The sequence below is a fragment of the Lynx canadensis genome, chromosome D1 (assembly GCF_007474595.2).
Source record: "Lynx canadensis isolate LIC74 chromosome D1, mLynCan4.pri.v2, whole genome shotgun sequence".
Lineage (NCBI taxonomy): Eukaryota > Metazoa > Chordata > Mammalia > Carnivora > Felidae > Lynx > Lynx canadensis.
In genome coordinates this window covers 22,567,390-22,590,059 of record NC_044312.2, presented here as the reverse complement: position 1 = coordinate 22,590,059, position 22,670 = coordinate 22,567,390, and the positions used below count along the sequence as shown (strand labels likewise).

General features: G+C 36.7%; 1 protein-coding gene across 3 annotated transcripts in view; it reads right to left on the bottom strand.

Annotated features, from left to right (window-relative positions):
- Window positions 1-11,852: 11,852 nt before the first annotated feature.
- CHEK1 (checkpoint kinase 1) overlaps window positions 11,853-22,670 on the bottom strand; it is a 31,581-nt gene continuing 20,763 nt past the window's right edge. For all 3 annotated transcript variants that reach the window (XM_030333439.1, XM_030333438.1, XM_030333437.1), the window contains 6 exons: window positions 21,718-21,813; window positions 17,963-18,071; window positions 17,596-17,773; window positions 17,200-17,331; window positions 14,159-14,260; window positions 11,853-12,672 (listed from right to left, as the gene is read on the bottom strand). In XM_030333439.1, the coding sequence (XP_030189299.1) occupies window positions 12,577-12,672; window positions 14,159-14,260; window positions 17,200-17,331; window positions 17,596-17,773; window positions 17,963-18,071; window positions 21,718-21,813 (713 nt within the window). In that variant the 3' untranslated portion in view covers window positions 11,853-12,576. The remainder of the gene's footprint in view (window positions 12,673-14,158; window positions 14,261-17,199; window positions 17,332-17,595; window positions 17,774-17,962; window positions 18,072-21,717; window positions 21,814-22,670) is intronic.

The following is a 22,670-nucleotide window of genomic DNA, read 5'->3' as shown; positions in this document are numbered from 1 at the left end:
GAATTACCATCTGGTCCAGAAATCACACTACTGGGTATTTACCCAAAGAATACAAAATGTTAATTTAAAAGGATATATACATCCCTACGTTTATTGCAGCATTATTTACAATAGCCAAATTATAGAAGAAGCCCAAGTGTACATCCGTAGATGAATGGAAAAAGAAGATATGAGATATACACAGGTGTGCGTGCACATGTACACACACACACACACACACACACACCCACAATGGAATATTATTCAGCCATAAAAAGAATGCAATCTTGCCAGGTGCAACAAGATGGATGCATCTAGAGAGAGTGCAAAGTCAAATAAGTCAGAGAAAGACAAATACCGTATGATCTCATGTAAAATTTAAGAAAAAAAAAAAAAGAAAAACAAAGAGACAAACCAAAAAAACAGACTCTTAACTGTAGAGAACAAACAGATGGTTACTAGAGGGAGGTGGGGGGGCGATGGGTGAAATAGGTGAAGGGGATTCAGAATACACTTTTTTTTATTTTTATTTTTTTTAGAGAGGGAGTGTGGGGGAGGAACAAAGAGAGAAAGAGAATCTTAAGCAGGCTCCACGCTCAGCACAGACCCCCATGTGGGGCTCAATCTCATGATTGTGAGATCATGACCTAAGCCAAAATCAAGAGTTGGATGCCCAACTGACTGAGCCATCCCAGGCGCCCCAAGGGTACATTTATCTTGACAAACACTGAATAATGCATAGAATTACTGAATCACTATATTGTGTACCTGAAAAATATAACACTATATGTTAACTTTATGGGGCTTAAAAAATTTTTAATGTAAACTGTACAAATGTAAGGAATTTGTTATTAAATGCTTTTTTACTCCCCCTCCCCTCCCCCCGTCAAAAGACAACAACCAATCAATTACAGCTACATACCACAGTAACAGTTATGGTCCCATAGCCACCAATACCAGCACAGGCCAAGTGAGGAGACTGCACTTCTTTCTATATAATGAGGATATAATCAGCTGCCCAACACTTCTGCTGTAGTTGTGTCAGAGAAGGCCAAGTACGGAGTTGGGATTTCATCCCCAGTAGGAAATAAGGCCCTTCCCAAACAGTGTCAGTGCAGGCCATGGGGAAAGCCAGGACTTTTTTGCCTCCACTCAGCAATAATGGGGAGTATCTTCCCATCCCCACTGGAGTGGTACCAGAGGAAGTCTAGTGGGGTTGGGACTTTCCCCATTACCCAGGAGTAAGGAGGCAGGCCCCGTGATAATATCAGTGGTGACTACATGTGGAGCTGGAAGTCTACCCTGCACAGCAGTAATGAAGAGCTCCCCAACTTGGGTGTCAATGAAGGGCCAATGGAAAACCTGGACATCTGTCTCCACCTGATAGCACAAGATATTGTCCCCTCTCACTGCTGGAGTAGTGTTGCAAAAAAGGCAATTAAAACAAAAGGCTTAAATAAAATTCAATTTCCAAAACACAGTTCAAAAAATGTTGTTTCAGGGCACCTGGGTGGCTCAGTTGGTTAAGCGCCTGACTTTGGCTCAGGTTATGATCTCGCAATTCATGAGTTCAAGCCCCACATTGGGCTCTGTGTTGACAGTGCAGAGCCTGCTTGGGATTTTCTCTCTCTCTGCCCTCCTCTACTTGTGCATACACTCTCTCTCTCAAAATAAATGAATAAAATTTTTAAAAACTGTCCAAGTTTAAAAAAATTACTCTTCATATCAAGAACAAGGAAGATCCGGGGCGCCTGGGTGGCTTGGTGGTTGGTAGTGTCTGACTTCGGCTCAGGTCATGATCTCACAGTCCGTGAGTTCGAGCCCGCGTCAGGCTCTGTGCTGACCGCTCAGAGCCTGGAGCCTGTTTCAGATTCTGTGTCTCCCTCTCTCTCTGCCCCTCCCCTGTTCATGCTCTGTCTCTGTCTCAAAAAAAAACGTTAAAAAAAATTAAAAAAAAAAAAAAAGAACAAGGAAGATCCCAGACTAAATGGGGGGGGGGGGGGAGGTGCGGGGGAAGACAATGTATGTCAAAATTGAGATGATAGAGATGTTGGATTATCTGAAAAAGATTTTAGCAGCTATAATAAATATGCTTCCATGAGGAATTATGAACATTCTTGAAAAAAGTGGAAAGCCTCAGTAGATAAAATGTCTCAGCAAATAAATAAAACGTATAGAAATACCAAATAAAAATTTTAGGACTGAAAAATATAATAACCATAACAAAAAAACTCAGTGGATTGGACTCATCAGCAGAATGGAGAGGAAAGAAGAATAAGTGAATCAGAAGACAGAAAAGAGAAATTCCCCAATCAGAAAACAGCAAAAAACTAAACAAAAAATATACATATAAACACAAGAACAGAGCCTATAACAAAAGATCTAACATTCACGCCATTGGAGTCCCTAAAGAGAAGAAAGCAGGACTGAAATATACTTAAATAACAGCTGAAAACTTCCCAAATTTAGACAGACATAAACTACATATTCAAAAAGCTGAGAAAATACCGAATAGCAAAAATCTAAAGAAACCTACACAGAACCATCATAATTAAGCTTCTAAAAGCTAAAAACAACAAAAAAAAAACTTTAAAAAATTTATTTTTAATTGTAGTTGACATACAATCCTTAGTTTCAGGTATAAACATAGTGGTTTTATAATTATATACATTATGAAATGCTCACCACAGTAAGTGCAGCTACCATCTGTCATCATACAAAGTTACAATATTATTCGTTATATTCCCTACACTGCACTTTTCATCCCTGTAATTTATTTATAACTGGAAATTTATACCTCTTAACTCTCTTTACCTATTTCATCCATCCCATCTTCCTTTCCTCTGGCAACCATCAGTTTTTTATCTTTGTGTCTGTTTCTGTTTCTTTTTATATATATATATCCCATATACAAGTGAAATCATATGGTATTTGTTTCTCTGTCTGACTTATTTCATTCAGCACAACACTCCTACTAGGTCCATCCATGTTGTCACAAATGGCAAATTTTCATTTTTTATGGCTGAGTAATTTTCCATCAACACACACACACACACACACACACACACACACACACACAGTCCACCTCTTCTTTATCCACTCATCTATCAATGGACACTTGGGTTGCTTCCATATCCAACAAACATGGGATGTATATATCTTTTCTAATTAGTGTTTTCGTTTTCGTTGGGTAAATACCCCAAAGTGGATTTACTAGATTGTAAAGTATTTCTATTTTTAATTGTTTGAGGAACTTCCACATTCAGAGAAAAAAAAAAATGTTAAAAATAGCCAGAGAAAAACAAAAACCTTATGTGTAGTGAGAAAACAATTAGAACTCCACTTTTGCACAGGATTTAAAAGACAAATGCATAAAAATAACTGTAAATCTATGTTAATAGGTATATGATATATATATATAATTTGTGACAACAATAAAATGGGGAAGGGAAGAAGCAAAGCTGTAAAGGCCTAGAGTCCTTTCATGCCAAAATTAAGTTGGTGTTAATTTTAAATACATTGTTATAACTATAGGATGATGGGAATATAAAATGGTACAGCCACTGTGGCAAACAGTATTGTGTTATCTCGAAATATTAAAAACAGATTTAGCATATAACTAACGATTCCACTTCTAGGTATATTCCCAAAAGAACTGAAGGCAGAGATTTAAGTAGATATTTGTACACTCATGTTCACAGCAGCCGTACAGCTGTACAACAGCCAATAGGTACAAACAACCCAAATGTCCATCAAAGGATAAATGGATAAACAAAATGTGGATTATAATACAATGGAATATTATACAGCCTTTCAAAAGGAATGAAATCTGATACATGCTGTAATATGGATAAACCTTGAGAACAAATGCTAAGTGAAATGAACCAGACACAAAAGGACAAATATTGTATGATTCTACTTCTATGAGGGACTAGAGGTACTATATTCAAATTCATAGAAATAGACAGGATGTTGAGTGCCGGTGGCAAAGGGTAAATGAGGCATTAGTTTCATATGTACAAGAGTTTCAGTGTGGGAAGATGAAAAAGTTCTGGGAATGGATGATGATGATGATGATTGCATCACAGTGTGAATGTACTGAATGTCACCAAACAGGACACTTAAAAATACTTAAAATGATAAATTTTATATTGTATATTTTACCACAATTAAAACTAAGACACAGCAAGATTTTTTTTAGATTCAGACAGATTATTCTAAAATGTATACGAAAGACAAAGGACTAGAATAGCTAAAACAATTTTGAAAAAGACAAACTGGAAGGAATCAATCTACCAAATTCACATTATATAGTTGTAGTAATCAAGATTGTGGGGTATTTTTGGAAAGATATGCATATACATCAATGACACAGAACAGAGAACCCAGAAACAAACCTACACATACACCCAACTGATGTTTTTACAAAGGTGCGAAAGCAATTCAATGGAGGAAAAATAACCTTTTCAGCATACAGCAGTGGGACAACTAGATATTCAGAGGAAAAAGAAATTAAACTCGACTGAAGGCTCACACCTTACACAAAAATTAACTCAAAATGCATCACAGCCTTCAATGTAAAATGAAAGAACAAAAACTTTTAGAAATAATATAGGAGAAAATCTTTGAGATCTAAGCCTAGACAAAGGATTATTAGACTCTTTGTCTAATAGATCCCCAAAACATCATTCATAAAATGAAAAATTAATAATTGGACTTGATTTTAATTTAAAACTTCTGTCATTTTCAGACCCATTAAGAAGATGAAAAGGCAAGCTACAGAATGGGACAGTGTATTTGCAAACCATATATCCAACACAGAACCAGCATCTAGGACATACAAAGAACTTCCAAAACCCAACATAAAAAAATCCAATTAGAATATGAATGAGACATGAAAAAAACATTTTATCAAAGATACACAGATGGCAAGAAAGCACATGAAAAGATATTCAACATCATTAGCCACTAGGGAAATGCAAATCAAAATTATAATGAGATATTACTATAATTTTCTCAAAAACATTTATATAGACAGAATTACATATAAACACACATATTAAAATACAAAACAACAGTATATAAAGTAGAAAAATATAAGGTTCTTAGATTGCCCAGAAAGAGTATAAGTGATTAGCTTCAGGCTTTGATAAGTACGTACCTTGTAAATTCTAGAGAACCGGTCCTCCCTGCCCTCACCAAAATAAGAGTTATAGTTTCAAACTAGACGAAGAAGACTAAATGAGTTTTAAAGAAATACCAAGGAAGGCAAACCAAGACAAAAAAAAAAAAAAAAAAGGAGAAAAGAATTGAAGTACAGGGGGACCAAAGTAAAATGGTAGAAATAAATCCAAATATATCAGTAATTAAAGTGAATACAAATGGAATAAGTGTGCCAGTTAGGCAAAGATCATCAGACTGGATTAAAAGATAACTAAAAGAGGTGCATTTTACACATGGCTTAGAAGAGTTAAAAGAAAAGGAGTGGAAAAGATATGCCATACAAATATTAACCAATAGAAAGCCTGTGGCCTTAATATTGGACAAAAAGCATTACTATATCCATATAGAATGCCATGTCAAAATAAACAAATGGCTTAATTCACTAAGAAGATATGACAAGTTTGCACCTGTATGTAAACTAAATCATCGCCCCCAAATGCAAAGTAAAATTAATAGAATCACAAGGAAAAATACAAAATACTATATGTAGTGAATTTTAACTTCCTCAGTAATTCAGTGAATAAGAAGTAGGATATCAAAAATTTGAATATGTTACCTGCATTGATTAGATACATATGGAAGTCTATACCCAACAATTATATACATCATATTCTTTTTAAGCACAGATGGAACATTTACAAAATTTAACTGTATTCTGAACCACCAAATAAGACTTAACAAATTTCAAAATACTGAAACTACATAAAGTATGCTTTATGACCACAATACAATTAAGCTAAAATTTACTTTAAAATATTCACAAACTATTACCACCCAGCAAATATAAGTATATACCCAAGGGAACTGAAAATTGCATGAATATGTACAAAAGTGTGTATAATAATGTTCACAGCAGCCTTTTCATAATAGCCAAAAGTAGAACAAACCCAAATATCCATCAACTGATGGATAAACACAAAGTAGTATCCACATATTATTATTCAGCCATAAAAAGGAATGGAAACCTGATACATGTTACAACATGGATAAACCATGAACACATTAAGTAAAAAAAAACAGACAGAAAAGGCCACACATTATACAATTCCAAAATAAGCACATCCATTCAGACAGAAAGTAGATTAGTGCTTCCCAGGGGCTAAGGGAGGAAAAAATGAGTATAAGGTTCCTTTGTGGAGTGATGAAATGTCCTGGAATTAGATGGTGGTGGTGATTGTTGCACAATTTTGTGAACACATTGCAAACCACTTTTTAAAGAGTGAATTTTATGGCATATAAATTGCATCTTAATAAAAGTTTTTAAATAAAAACAATTCCCAAAGGTTTGGAAATTCAGGAGCATAATTCTAAATAATCTATGGGTCAAAAATAACTCACAGAAAAAAAAAAAACTCACAGAGATAGAAAAATGTGAGCCAGATAAAATACAATGAATGAAATTTATGACTTGAAATGGTAGAGGGATATCTATGATTTTATTTATTTATTTTTAAGTTCATTTATTCTGAGAAACAGGACAGTGTGTGTCCAAGTGGGGGAGGGGCAGAGAGAGAGAGGAGACAGAGAATCCCAAGTAGGTCTGCACTGTCCTGACCATGAGATCACGATGAGAGCTGGTCAGATGCTTAACCAAGCCACCCAGGCACTCCTGGAAATCTATGATTTTAAATGGTTATATGCAACACATATAACTGACACAAAACTAGTATCCTGAAGTATGTATGTAAGTTTTTCTTTCTTTAATGAGAGACAGACAGCGAGCAGGGGAGGGGAAGAGAAGCAGGGAGACACAGAATCCAAAGCAGGCTCCAGGCTCTGAGCTGTCAGCACAGAGCCCGACCTGGGGGCTCAAACTCCCGAACCGCAAGATCAGGACCTGAGCTGAAGTTGGATGCTTAACCGATTGAGCCACCTAGGCGCCTCTCCTGAAGTATATATTCAAAGAAACAGGAAATAGAGGAAGCATGAGAAACTGTATCACAATGATGCTATCAGTAAATCCAGACCAAAGAAAATTACAAAGTAAACCAGCTGGATTCTTCTATCAATAATTTCAAGGTTAAAAGAGTCAGAAAGAGGGAGGGAGGCTGAAGGGAAATTTGTAGACCAAAATCAAGTTAAAAGACATCAGTCAATTGCTGACGTGGGCCTTATTTGAATCCTGATCCAAAATGTACTGTAAAAAATAAGAATTGGAAATCTGAACACTGAATCAATGAAGAGCAGTCAGTGGGAGCAGGATAATCTTTTCAATAACCAGTCCTGGGGCACCAGAGTGACTCAGTCAGTTAAGTGTCCAATTCTTGGTTTCAGCTCAGGTCACGATCTCATGGTTCATGACATCGAGCCCCATGTAGGGTTCTATGCTGACCCAGAGGCTGCTTGGGATCCTCTCTCTCTCTCTCTCTGCTCCTCCCTCACTCGCTCTCTCTCTCTCTCTCAAAATAAATACATAAACTAAAAAATGTTTTAAAAAACGGCCAGTTTTTTAATTTAAAAATTGGATACATTTAAAATTAGATAGCCAAGTGGGGGAGGGGAGGAATGAAACTTGACCTCTGCCTCACATTATACACAAAATCCATTTTCAAGTGGATTGTAGATCTAAACGTGAAAGCCAAACTATAAAGCTTTTAGGAAATAATATACAAGAAAATCTTCACGATCTTGAAGTAGAGAATGAGTCCTTAAATAGGAAACAAAGCCAGCCAAGAAAGGTCTTACTTGAACTACATTAAAATTATAAACCTCCATGAAACATGAAACACTAAGTCACAGAACAGGAGAGTGTACATACTACTTATGCAACTGACAAAGAACTAGTACGCTGAACATACGAATTAAAATCATTAAGGAAAAGAAAAAACAGAAGAAAAATGAGGAAAAGACAGCGGGGGGGTATATCATAAGATACTCAACCTCATTTAAACTTAGGAATGAGCAAATTGATACCAAAAAGACATTACACACCAGTAATTTGGCAAAAATTAGACCGATAACAATAAACACAGGTGGAAAATCTGAGAACACTAGACATACATATTCTGCTATGAAAATTCTGATACTTTAGATCATTCCAAACTTTTTCCAGCAACTGCATCCTCTTTTCATATGACAGTATAAATTGGTACAATCACCTTAGAAAAGTTTGCCATTATTCTATTCAAGTTGAAGATATAGATATCCTAAAACCCAGCCATTTGCTCAGAGGTATATATACTAGTCTCCAGGACCTAGAGAAATTCATGGACATGTACAACAATGTTCTTAGCAGGCGTGTTAATAATAGTGTCAAACTATAAATAATCCAAATAATCCAACCCATTAGCACTAGAGTGAATACATAATTAGTGGTATATGTTCATAAATGGCATCCTATACAGTAATTAAAATTGATGAATTCGATACATGCCATAGCATAAATATAAAGAGAATGCAACATATAAGAACTACATACAGCCTAATTTCATTTATATGATGTTCAAAAACAGGCAAAACTAAACTATATCATTTAAGGATGCATAAATGAGAAAACTAAAGAAAACCAGAGAGGATTATTACAAAAATAAGCTTTATAATTACTTCTGGGGGAAGGGAGTGGTCTGTAAGAAGGGGCCAAGGGAAGGCTTATAAGGGTCCAGAAATGCTCTTTCTTCAATTGAGTTTGGTGAAGCAGATGTTAACTTTATAACTGCTTATTAAACTGTACATGTTTTATGTGTTTATATTTTTTTTTAATTTTTTTTTCAATGTTTTTATTTATTTTTGGGACAGAGAGAGACAGAGCATGAACGGGAGAGGAGCAGAGAGAGGGGAGACCCAGAATCGGAAACAGGCTCCAGGCTCTGAGCCATCAGCCCAGAGCCTGACGCGGGGCTCGAACTCCCGGACCGCGAGATCGTGACCTGGCTGAAGTCGGACGCTTAACCGACTGCGCCACCCAGGCGCCCCTGTGTTTATATTTATCTCAGCAATCACCCACTACACATACCACACCACACCAACGCCACACACACACACGCGTGCGCAGCACTCATTGATCTCTCCAACAAAATTTTAGCTGTTATCTTGGGATAAGAATCCCTTTCCCATTTTTACACTTAGCAAATTTTCACTGATAAACAAACATTAATTTTAAAAATGGGAGTAAATGCCTTCTCCCAAATGGCATAATGAACACTGCAGAAAAATTAGAGCAGCTTATATTTATTGAATGCCTTTTGTGCAACCCAGTATCCTATACTCTTCATACACATTAACTCATTTAAGATTAAAAACAACTCTAGAATGTTTTCCAGAGGCAGTTGCCTGGGCTCGCATAATTGTAAATGTGAGAGCTAATCTGTCCAAGTCTGAATGGAACTTTCCCCACTATTGTACACAAATCCCAATAGCTGAGAAAATTTGTTTACTATGCACCTATTCACCTTCCCCTTACAATGTTCTGTAGCGTTTTCTTCATCTGATATTTAATTCATTCATTTATTCATCAAATACTTATTTAGTACCTGCTATATCCCAGATCCTGTTCCATATATAAGATACACTAAAGGGCAAGAAGGCAGAGGGGGAAAAATGAAAGAAAGAAAGGAAGGAAGGAAGGAAGGAAGGAAGGAAGGAAGGAAGGAAGGAAGGAAGGAAGAGAAAACAAAGGAGGAAAAGATATGACAAAGTCCAAGCTTACATTTTAGTAGGGGACACAGATAATAAATAATTTCAGATAGTAATCAGTTCTATGAAGAAAACAAAACAATGGGACAGTGATTGGGGATAGTAGAAACATTTGGGCTGAGATATGAATACTAAATAAGCCATGCAAACTACTGGAAGGGGTTCCAGGCAGTGGCAGCTGTAAACATCAAAGCCCGGTAAGGGGAATGAGCCTTGGCATATCCAATGAATAGAAGAAGCAGTTGAAGGCCACTATGCCTATAGTATGGTAGGCAAAGAGGACAGATGGTGTATCTTGCAGGTCAGTCCAAGCAAAGAATTTAGATTCCATTTTTGATGCAATGGGAAGTCACTGGAGGTTTTTAAGCAAGGAATGTCACAGTACAATTTATCCTTAAAAAAAACCCAGCTTGGGATCTATGTCAAGAAAAGGCTTTGAGGGAGCAAGGGTTGGGAAATGGCAAGAGTAGAAGTGGGAAGACATAGTTTTTAGTAACAAATCCAGGGAGGAGATGAAGGAGCTTGAACTGGAGTGATAGCAATCAAAATGGAGAGAAGTGTTCATCTTTCAGATCTATTCTGAGGGGAGATAAGATAACTGAGTGTATTTCTTCATTAAGTAACATTTCACTGCATGCTGTAATACATAAGGCATGTTCTAGGTGCTGGGGACACAGAACTGAACAAGACAGATGGGATTCCTGACTTCAAGGAGCTTAAATATTACATATTGCAATGGAGGAAACAGACATTTAATAGGTAAATAAAAATATAATGTCAGATAATAAGTGTTATGATGAAAAACAAAGAATGATAGAAGTGGGGTAACATTTTAGGTAAGTCAATGAAAGACTGTATAACATGTGACACTTAAGCACAGACTTAAAGTGAAGCACAAATCACATGAGTCTGGGGAGTAAAGCACTCCAGAGAGAGGGAACAGCAAAGAAAGACCTTGAGGTGAGAATGTGCTTACACTGCGAGTGGAACAGCAGAGCAAATGCAGCTACAGCAGGATGAGTAAGTCAGAGAGCAGCAGAGGAGGCACAAAATGCGGCGAGGACAAGTCCTATAAAGCTAAGAGGTCAGAGAAAATTCTAAATTGTGTTTGAAGTGTGGTGAAAAGTCATGAGAGTTGAGAACTGGGGATGGATACCTGATTCACATTTTAGAAAGGTCATTCTGACTACTTTTTTGAACTGTTGAAGAGTAAGTAATATGAAAAGAAAGATAACAGAGACTTCAACTAGAGTACTTCTAGGAGAGATGTGAAGTCAGATAGGTTGTAGATAAATCTACTAAACTGAATAGGATTTGCTGTATTAAGTTGAGAATATGAAAATCATGTCAAAGAGGATTCCTGGGGTTTGGGCTTAAGGCACTGGAGGGCTGAATGTAACATTTACTAGGATGGGAGGAACTAGGGAGGAATGGGTTGTAGGACTGGGACCAAACGTTGGTTTTGGTCATGTGTTCACTATTAGTCAAGTGGAAATTGTCAGCTTGGCTATGGCTGTAAAAGTCTGGAACTCAGGGAAGAGGTCAAAACCTGAGATAACTTTGTTTTTGAGAGTTACTAATGACAAGTTCTCAAGAAGAAAATTCCTTTCATGTTTGAGATTTTACTGGCTCAATTCGTCAGAGCCACCTATTGGTTCAAATTTATTTCTCCTATGGGTATACTGCAGCAACACAATTTACCAGTATACACTAATAATGATAAAACTCTAACCATAAAACTTCATGTTCTTAGCAGACTAAGATGATTAATTTTATAAATTACCAAGCAAAAGGAATACAGGCCCCAACCTAATACATTCAAAAATTAATATAAATTTTATCAGAAAAACAAAGTCTTAGTAAATCTAGCAGATCTATTTCTGTCACAGCTTCTTTCTTTCTCCCTCCTCTATTATTCCCTACCACCTAGAAGCTTGGTCACCAATAAGTCCACAGAGTTAGCTCTTCATTTTCAAAATAAAATTTATTTCTTTAATAAAGAATTAAAATATGGCTGTGAAAGTAGAAAATAATATAGAAAAATATTTAAAATGTGCAATAGTAATTTTAGAGTAAAGGTAGTTAAGCATTAGAGTTTATGCTCAACTTCTACTTGAAAGACCAACCAGTATTATATTAATTAACCACACTGGAAAAAAACATACCTACTTGCAATTTTAATTAACAGTTATAATTCAAAAACAGATTTATATACTTGGTCATGCCCTTGTGAAAATAGAAGTACAAATCTTGAGGATACATTTTTTGAAGTTGGCTTCACTTTATAGGCTGATAAATCTACTGTCCAAAAGTTACAGGGATTGCTTTTATTACTAATCCATCCATATAACTAAATCAACATGAAGGAAACATGTACTTTTTGGATGAAACCAAATGTTTTGTTAACAATGCGGCAAGAATATCATCTTTCATTACATTGGTATAAAAGCTGGTAAGCTCATGTATTCCCAAAGTATGGTTTCCATCACATGTAGACACTAAACACAAGATGAAGAAATATCTAATGAATTCTATCCATTCGTTCCCCAAATCTTTAGTTACAGTGAAGATACAGGTATTGTTTGTATGCAGGACATACAAAAAGAATTGGAAAATGTTTGGCTAGAGGGAAGACAACTCTTCAGGGACTAATGTTTGCAGTTTGCAGAATAGGATAATCTTCTCTAGGAAGAATAATGTCAACATAGCAGCACTATATTCACCAGGAATCCAATGGATCTCTCATGTGGCAGGAAGCCAAACCTTCTGGCTACTCACAACATCACTCAGTTTCCCTTTAATCTTCAGGAAGTGTCTCTTGAATTCCAATCCGTCACCCTATATTAGGAATAATATCCAAAAAAAAAAAAAAAAAAAAGTCAAAAAAAGAGACTGCCATAAAATCAAACTTTCTTTAGTGGTAACTAAGGGCAAATATCCTTAGGTATGTCCAGCTACAATTCCCTTCGGGTCTTCTTACGAAGACCAAATATTCTCGAAGAAATGGCTACATAAATAATTCCAACTTGATTTTGGGCCCATCACTGTTCCCACTACACTGGGCTCAGAGAGCAGAAACAATGGCAGCTTGTCTGTTTCAAGCATTGGTAACTCTGGACCTAAGTCACTGTTTTCCATAGGCACTGGGGGTTTGTAAACTAAAATTAAGCTACACAACTACACTGAAATCTTGCCAAAATACTGTGGCAACAAAGCCAGTCGTTCAGTCATGAGAAAGATTTCACTACAGTAGGATCTTAATAATTTAATTCCATACTAAGCATCTAACAGCAAAGCTCCAATTTCAGAATGTGACCTATTTCTCCAACCTCCTTAGAGCCATGTACAACCTCTCAGGAAATAGAGAAAATGCTATTTTGGTCTTCTATCAGAACGAGTAATCTCTAAAGAAATAACCAGAAATGTGAACAAAACTCTATGTACATGAACATTAATCACAGACTTACTTATGACAGACAAAGATTCATTAATGATATTGTACATTTTGACAAACATAATTGTAATTAAAAAGATGTATTTGGATTAAATAAGAAAACGTTTAGAATGCTTTTTTTTTTGAAGTTTATTTATTTTGAGAGAGAGAGAGAGAGAGAGAGAACATAAACAGGGGAGGGGCAGAGACAGAAGGAGAGAGAGAATCACAAGCAGGCACTGAGCTGTCAGAACAGAATCGGATACGGGGCTCAAACTCCTGAAGGGTGAGATCATGACTGAGCTGAAATCAAGAGCCAGACACTCAACCAACTGAGCCAACCCAGGTGCCCCAAAGCTTAGAATGCTCTAAAATAATCAGGGTTAATTACTGGTGGGTAGCATAATTTAGGATTATTTTTATTTCATTTTTACTTATTTACATTTTCTACAAAAAAGACTTTGTTTTAGAAGAATGACAAGAATGAATGCTCATAACATTGAATGAGAAGAAGCAAGTTACCATATTTTACACATGCCATGTAAATACAAATAAATGGCATTAAAAAAAATCTCTACATAAGAGTATTTGCATATAGTACATACTAAAGAAGTAGTAAGACTACTATAATATAGTAAAAAATAAGTCTCTGTTCTCTCTGAATGACAAGATTAAACTTGATTTTTATTTTCTCCTCTACATGTTTTCATATTTTTTAGGTTTCTACAACGAACACGTAATACTTCTCTAACAAAAGCAAAACAAAGTTTTTTTAAAAAATGTGCTATTCTAGGGGCACCTGGGTGGCTCAGTTGATTAAGCATTTGACTCTTGATTTTAGTTCAGCACACACTGTCTCTCAAAAAAAAAAAAAAGTGCTGTTCTACATACCTTAGATAGCCGAAAGTCAACCAAGATCTTCTCATCCATTTCTACCAAATTCACTTTGAAAATCAGTTTATTGTTTCTCCTATCAGTTGTTGATACAGTAACCTAAGGCAATAAAAATCAGGTTAGTCCAAATTACAAAAATATCTATAATAATTCTCACTTCAAGGAATGACTATAAAAAACACACTGGTGTACCACAATTATGCAAAACTAGAACAACACATCATGTTCTGGAAAAATACAAAACACATACATTGCTGCTGGGAATGTAAATGGTGCAGCTGCTTTGGTAAACCACTTGGCAGCTCCTCAAAAAGTCAAACGTAGAGTTACTCTATGCTTTAGCAATTCTATTAGCAGGTATAGAGCTAAGAAATTGAAAACATATTGTTATGGGTGCAATTGTGTCCTCTCAAAATTCGTATGTTGAAGCCCTAACTCTTTAGAATACGATTATATTTGAAGACTGGGCCTTTAAAAAGGTAATTAAGTTAAAAATGAGACCATTAGGTGGGCCCTAATCCAATATGACTGGTGTCTTTGTAAGAAAAAAAAGTTAGCATACATAGATACCAGGCATGCATGCACACAGAGGAAAGACCATCTGAAAGCCAAGAAGAGAAGCCTCCAAGGAAACCAACCCTGCTGGCACCTTGATCTTGGACTCCGGTCTCTGGAATCATGAGAAAACAAATTTCTGTTGTTTAAGCACCCAGTCTCTGCTGTTTTGTTATGACAGCCCTGGCAAACTAAAACACATGTAAATTCATATAAAAACTTGTATAAGGGGCGCCTGGGTGGCTCAGTTAGTTAAGTGTCCAACCTGGGCCCAGGTCATGATCTCACAGATCATGAGTTCGAGCCCCACGTCGGGCTCTGTACCGACAGCTCGGAGCCTGCAGCCTGCTTCAGAGTCTGTGTCTCCCTCTCTCTGCCCCTCCCCAGCTCGTGCTCTGTCTCTGTTCTCTCAAAAATAAGTAAACATTACAAAAAAAATTTTTTTAACGTATGTAGCAGCATTATTCATATAATAGCCTATATGTCCATCAACAGGAAAATGGACAAATAAAATGTAGTCTTCTATCCACATAATGGAATATTATTTGCCCATAAAAAGGAATGAAGTAGTAATGAATGTAAACAACACAGATTATCCCTGAAAACATGCTAAGTAAAATAACACAGACACAAAGAGCCATTTATATGACATTATATGACTCCACTTATATGAACCATCCAGAATAGGCAGTCCACAAAGACGGAAAGGAAATCAGTGGCTGCCAGGGAATGAAGGGAGGGAAGAATGAGGAGTGACCACTAATTGGTATAAAGTTTATTTTGGGGGCAATGGAATGTCCTGGAATTAAGTGATGATAATAGCACAATCTTGTGAATACACCAAAACCACAAAATTGTACACTTTAAAATGGTTAAAGTGAGGGGCGCCTGGGTGGCGCAGTCGGTTGGGCGTCCGACTTCAGCCAGGTCACGATCTCGCGGTCCGGGAGTTCGAGCCCCGCGTCGGGCTCTGGGCTGATGGCTCAGAGCCTGGAGCCTGTTTCCGATTCTGTGTCTCCCTCTCTCTCTGCCCCTCCCCCGTTCATGCTCTGTCTCTCTCTGTCCCAAAAATAAATAAACGTTGAAAAAAAAAAAATTTTTAAAAAATAAAATGGTTAAAGTGATGATTTTTATGTTATGTGAGTTTTATCTCAATAAATCTACCTGACCAAAAAAAAGTAAGTTACCCCACACAAGGGAGAGGAAAATCAGACTGGCCTCAGATTTCTGCATAGTAACAATTTCCCTTAGCTTTTAATTTTGAAAGCTTACAAATCTACAAAACAACTGAAAGAGTCTACAATAAATAACCATATATCCTTCATTGATTTTATCAACCTAGATAAGTATATGTTTACTTGTCGTTTTTGTGTGTGTTTTTTTAAGTTTTTCAACCAAGCTATAGAAGACATACACTTCACTTCAACATATTTCTCCTATGAACACATTCGCCTACAAACCACGATATTATGATAACACCCAAGAAATTTGACACCGATACAAAAATAATATCTAATATAAAAACCATATTAAATTTCTCCAATCATCCCAATAACACTCTTTAAAGCTTTTTTTCCCCTTTAAATCCATGATCTAGTGAAAGATCATGCATTACATTATTTATCAGGCTTCTTTTTTTTTTTTTAACATTTATTTATTTTTGAGACAGAGAGAGACAGAGCATGAATGGGGGGAGGGTCAGAGAGAGAGGGAGACACAGAATCGGAAGCAGGCTCCAGGCTCCGAGCTGTCAGCACAGAGTCCGACGCGGGCTCGAACTCGTGAACCACGAGATCATGACCTGAGCTGAAGTCGGACGCTTAACCGACTGAGCCACCCAGGCACCCCTATCAGGCTTCTTTAATACATAATATTCCCCTCATGTTGTTTTTCATGACATTAAAGTTTTTGAAAAACCTGAAGACAGATTAGAATTTCAATGATACAGGGGCTCCTGGGTAGCTCAGTCAGTTAAGTGTCTGACCTTGGTTCGGGAGTTCGAGCCCTGCATAGGACTGTGCTGACAGCTCAGAGTCTGGAGCCTGCTTCAAGTTCTATCTCCCTCTTTCTCTCTGTCCCTCCCCTGCTCACACTCTGTGTCTCTTAAAAATAAATAAACATTAAAAAAAATTAAAAAATAAAGAATTTCAATGACACAAATATGCCATAATAACATAAACAACAAAAACTGGTAGGTGGGAGCAGGGGAGGTGGAAGAAATATGGGATTGTTAATGTATTCATCTTTCATAGAAGGGAACCTTTGTTACTGTTACAATTTAAGTATATGTAGTTTTTAAGAAAATAATGACTTGAGTCAGTATTTTTAATAACCTCAGAGAAGACTTTCAATATTATTTAAGGTAAACAACATTTTACTTAAATCCTTTGAATTTCAATTGTTTCTTTTTTGAAAATATACTGATAATGATCTTTTTTACTCAAATATTTACATTTTTCTTTAGGAAAATCAATGAAACATACCTGATTCATACAGCTCTTTTTCCATTGATAGCCCAATTTCTCACAAGTCTCTTTCAGGCATTGGTAAGATTTGTCTGCATCCAATTTGGTAAAAAACCGTGTCATTCTTTTAACCAAGCGCTGCCAAGGGTTCTACATGTCAAACAGAGGAGACCTGAATAAATCTGGTATCACCAAAAGCAGTCATATCACAACTAATTGGTCTGAAAATTCTCTTCTGTGACTTAAGATTCTTATACATCAAAGTATCTTCTAATTCTTCCTTCCTTTGCAAAAAAAAAAATCTGTATATGTTAAAGTGTTAATACATTTCTAAGATTTATACATTAAAAAAAAGGCTTTATGACAAAAAACTAGAGGGTTTTCATTATTATTTGAAAAACTAAATTCCCTTACCTGTGAGGATCCTGGGGTGCCAAGTAACTGACTATTCAGGAGCATATGATCAGGACATGTGGGCTGGGAAAAACTGATCCCTTGTACCAGTTTATCAATATATGAAGGACTGGTGTCCCATAAGGAAAGACCTGTCCGTGGTTCTGGTTGGGAACTGGAGTACTTCACATTTTCTTCACTGAGGCATTGAGATATGGGGAAAATATATATTTTTAGATAAAATCAATCTGGCCTTTCTTATATCACATTACCATTCTCACACTGATAAACATTACATTCACTATTAAGAAAAAATATATATATATGCATTACTTCTTATGGGAGTACTACATTCAACAACTATTTGATCTTTGCTGATTTATCTTACCTAGAAGCACTGTTCACTGGAGAGAAGTCCAAATTGGATTGAATGTGCTTAGAAAATCCACTAGGAGACTCTGATATACCACCTGAAGTGACTCGGGGCCTCTTTGCCCCTAAAAAACAGAAAACATAAATACAAATATTTTCAAGTCTCCTAAGCAATGTTCTTCAACTAACCCCACTGGAAAATTCAAGAAGTAAAACCACATCTAAATCCATGTATTTAAAGCAAAATAGTTATATAAGACAAATAGTGGCTCTTTGTACATGATTACAAAAGAAATATGATCATTATAAACTTATGAGAACTCACTTATCAAATTACACATTTCACAAATCCTGACCTGTAAGCATGTTCCAAGTATGGGGTTAAGGCCACAATTTTAATGGTACCATTTATGGTAAAAGAACAGTGTTCTACGAAGACAAAGAGACCTAGCTAAAAACCAGAACTTTTAAAAATAGAAAACAATTTATGACAGTGGTGATAAATATTATGAATCTGCTCTATCCAACATTCTTTGCTCCCTGGAAAAGCTTTACCAAGAATAATCATTATACAGAAAATGATGCCACTATAAATTCATTGGTTACTACCATCAGCTGAATCTTCAACACTGTGTTTCTCTAGTTAGTTTCCTCTCCCTTTCTACACAATGATCTCTTCAAAACTTCTATACTCTTGTCAAATTCCCATAACGACCCACCCCCACCACCTCACTGCTTCGCATTCGATACCATCTCCAACTGCACAAAGAAAATAAGTCATTAGAAACTCCCTCAATTTGCCACTACTAAATCTGTCAATTTACTTGCACTGCTACCCATCCTTCCCTCTTCCATGCTCCCATAAAATGCTCATCTCTGTACTTGTACGTGAGCCTATGCCCTCCTATCTCAGGGGGTCTTGATGCTCCTTCATTCCTTCTCTCTTGACCTTCAGCCTCCTCCTCTCAACTGGAACGGTCCCAAAATCATTTAAACACACTTACATTTAGCTGAACATTTTATTTACTAACTAATTCATTCAAATATTTTATTTTATTAAGCCTACTATACATCAGGCAGTAAGAGGAAAGAAACAGCATGCTGGTATGCTGATGAGAAAGCAGTAGAGAGGGAAAAATTAATGATGCAGGAGGAAGACAAAAGAATTGTCTCTGAGTAGGCAAAAGAGAAATGGGCGTAGTGCATAAGAGAGAGAGCTAGTATATATCTGGAGCAGACAATTTATTCATAGCAACAAAGGAGAAAGCAGAATATATGAGCACAGAGGCAGCTGGTTAGGTGGCTGGAGATGGTGATGGGAGCTTATGGAAGTTGCCTTATGATTGTTTCTATTTCCCAGCGAAATAGGAAGTGAGAGTGAGGATGGGGAAGGAGGTGCTAGAAGTTGAAAAACAAAAAAAAGGTATACAAATGTGACTCAGAAGACTGAGGTTGTGAAAGAAGTAGGGAAATGCATTATAATTGTCTGGCAGAATTAAGGGCTCACTTGAGATCAGTGATCCTGAATTTAAAGTGAACATTGTTGTGTATTTTGGTCCAGGTGCAATCAGCTGTGCAGGTGTAAGTATAGAGCAGGTAGAAAACTGGATTAAAATTGGATTAGGTTTTGTCCAATAAGCATGATGAAGAGAGAATAGGGCAGGAACGCTGAAGCTGAAAGTAAAGAAGTCATTACAATGACTGACCTGGGATTTAAAGTAGTGACGATGGAACTGAGGACCTAGGGAGGGGACAGGTAAGAGATAGTGAAAAGGAAGTAGAATTAATGGACTTCAAGTCTAGGTAGGGTCAAAGGATTGTTGAAGTCAGGGTACTAGAGGAGGAAGCCAGAAAAAAAATATGCCAGTAGTCAAAGCAGGATGTCTGAAGAGAAGATCACTAGAGAGAAGGTAAAGGAAATATGAAATCAGGATATTCGAAGGGTCATCCAAATGAATATTTAAATCACCAAGAGCCATGACAAAATGTACAAGAGTCACGTTAGAGAGAGTGACGATGTGGCAGGAGTTTTAAATGGGGGTTCAGAAACTGATTATCACAAGGAGGGAACATTAGGAAGTAGTCTGATAATATGAGATTCAAAATGAAGAGGGAAGAAATATGAGAAAAAGGGAGAAAGTAGAAATGAAGGACAAAAAGGATGCCTCCCCCACTCCCAGATTCAAGGGTAGGAGTGTGTGGGAAAGAAAACATCACCACTTGAGGGGAAGCTGTGTTCTCAGGAGAGAGCTTGAGTTCAATTAAAACAAAGGGAAAAGGGAAAAGACACATTCAGAGAAGAGTTAAAAACTCCTCACTTATCTTTAGCCATTCTCTCCTCCCATTCACAGCCAGACTTCTTGAATGAGCTGTCTATACTCATTATCTCTCTTTTAGACTATAATCATTGCACTGTCAAGTAAAATTACTCCTAGCCTTTCACCAAACCTGTTCCTGCCATGATCATGAATAACTACTGGGCAAATTTTCAGGCTTCATGTTATTAATTCACTTAACAGTGTTTGCTACTATCACACATTTTCTTCTGTTGGCCTCACTTTTTTCATATTCTCCAGATGTTCCTCCCATCTCTTTGGCTACTTTTCTGTGTCCCTGGCCTCTACTTACCACTTAAATGTTGACATTCCTTAAGATTTCATATACTTAATTTCATCTACCAGTTTAAATTATCATCTATTTGCAGAAAACAACTAAATATTGACATCTCAAGCCTGGTCCTGTCTCCTGAGTTACACACACACACACACACACACACACACACACTTATTAGACAGTTTTATTTCTCAAAATCAACATGTCCAAAGCCAAATAAAATTTCTCCCCAATTCTGTTTTTCCTAAGTTATATCCCAGTAAATGGCATCACCATTTTCTGAGTTTGTCACCCCAGAAGAGTCATCCCGGATTCCTAATTCTCTTTCATTTTCTACATATAAACAATTACCAGTCCTATCAATTCTAGTTTGTTAGTTTCTTTGGCATCTACCTCTTCCTTCCAAATCCATTGCTACTAACCCAATCCAAGGTACCATCTTCTCACATCTAGGATAAAAAATTTAAAAAACAATAGAAAAAAAAAGAAAGTAGGCAGAAGGACCTTTTAAAACCAAATATACGATCGTGTCATTTCCTTGCTTCCTCAATGGCCTTAAGTTAAAGCCCAAAATCCTCAACATGGTTTACAAGGTCCTCCTTCACACTTCGGTCACTATCTACTTCATTTCAAACCTCTCTCCCTCTCCCCCTTCTCTATTCACTCATTTACTCAACAAACATTTACTGAGAGCCTACAATGTACCACACATCATGCTAACAACTAATGACTTAAAATGACAAGCCAGACATGGTCCATGCCATACTGGCCTTCTTTCAAGTTCCTCAAATGTATCACCTTCCAAACTCTAAGACTCTCTAAATGTTGCTTTCTCTGTTCAGAATCTGCCACTCATCTTGCTAGTACTCATCTGGCTAGGTCCCTTTTAATCTTCGGTTCTTAGATTTAATGTGATTTCCTCAGGAAGACAAGTCTTCTAAGTCACTTAAGACTGGGTCAAACACTTAGCTATAGTACTCTGCTTTTCCACTTTATTAACAAACTTAAAATTATTTTTTGTATTTCTGTTTTTCCTACTACACATTATAACCTACATAAGGACAGAGACCATAGGTATCCTGTATTGTTGATTTGTGATACTGAATGCAAGTGCCTTTTCTTTCACAGAAAAAAATACTTGTATTTTAAGGATATTACCTTTCTTGAGAGGTTTGTTGTACCATCTATCTTTTTTGATGTCTGGAATGGTAATCCTTACTGATGGATTCTCAACTAGGATTTTATGCAGCAAAGCTAAAAATAAAATATTAAGACAACATTTACAAAAGAGACATGCAAATTAGAAACGTGTACTGTGGAATATATTCTCTATTGATCTCCTTATATCCAAATATTATTTCCAGGGAGGAGAAAGAATAAAGCTACTTAATTATTGCTTTAATTTCATGCATTTGCTCTTTGCTACTGTCTGTATCTGAGAACGCCATTCCCAGATCTGATGCTCAGTTGTCTGCAAACAAGTAAAGCAAGAACCAGGTGGAAATGTTTCTCCCCACTTGACAACATTAACAAAAAGATTTAAAAATCCTCATCCATTTTCAACACCAAACTCCAGTGTGCCAATATGTCAAGTTACATCCTCATTCACACAGTTTTATAAAGAAAAATTACTTTCTAGTAACTTTTTAAGAGATAGTAATATAAGTAACTGTCATCCTAAAGTACCTTAATTATTTTGATAAAGAACTCATACATCTCCCAAAAACCAAAATTATTTTCTTTTTTTTATTCAGGTTTTTTTGTTTGAGAGACACAGAGGCAACATGAGCAGGTAAGGGGCAGAGAGAGAGGGAGAGAGAATCCCAAGCAGACTCTGCACTGTCAGTGCAGAGCCCAATGCAGGGTTTGAACTCATGAACCGTGAGATCATGACCTGAGTCGAAACCAAGTGTCTGCCGCTTAACCGACTGAGCCACCTAGGCACCCCCAAAATTATTTTTTTTTCAATATATGAAGTTTATTGTCAAATTGGTTTCCATACAACACCCAGTGCTCATCCCAAAAGGTGCCCTCCTCAATACCCATCACCCACCCTCCCCTCCCTCCCACCTCCCATCAACCCTCAGTTTGTTCTCAGTTTTTAAGAGTCT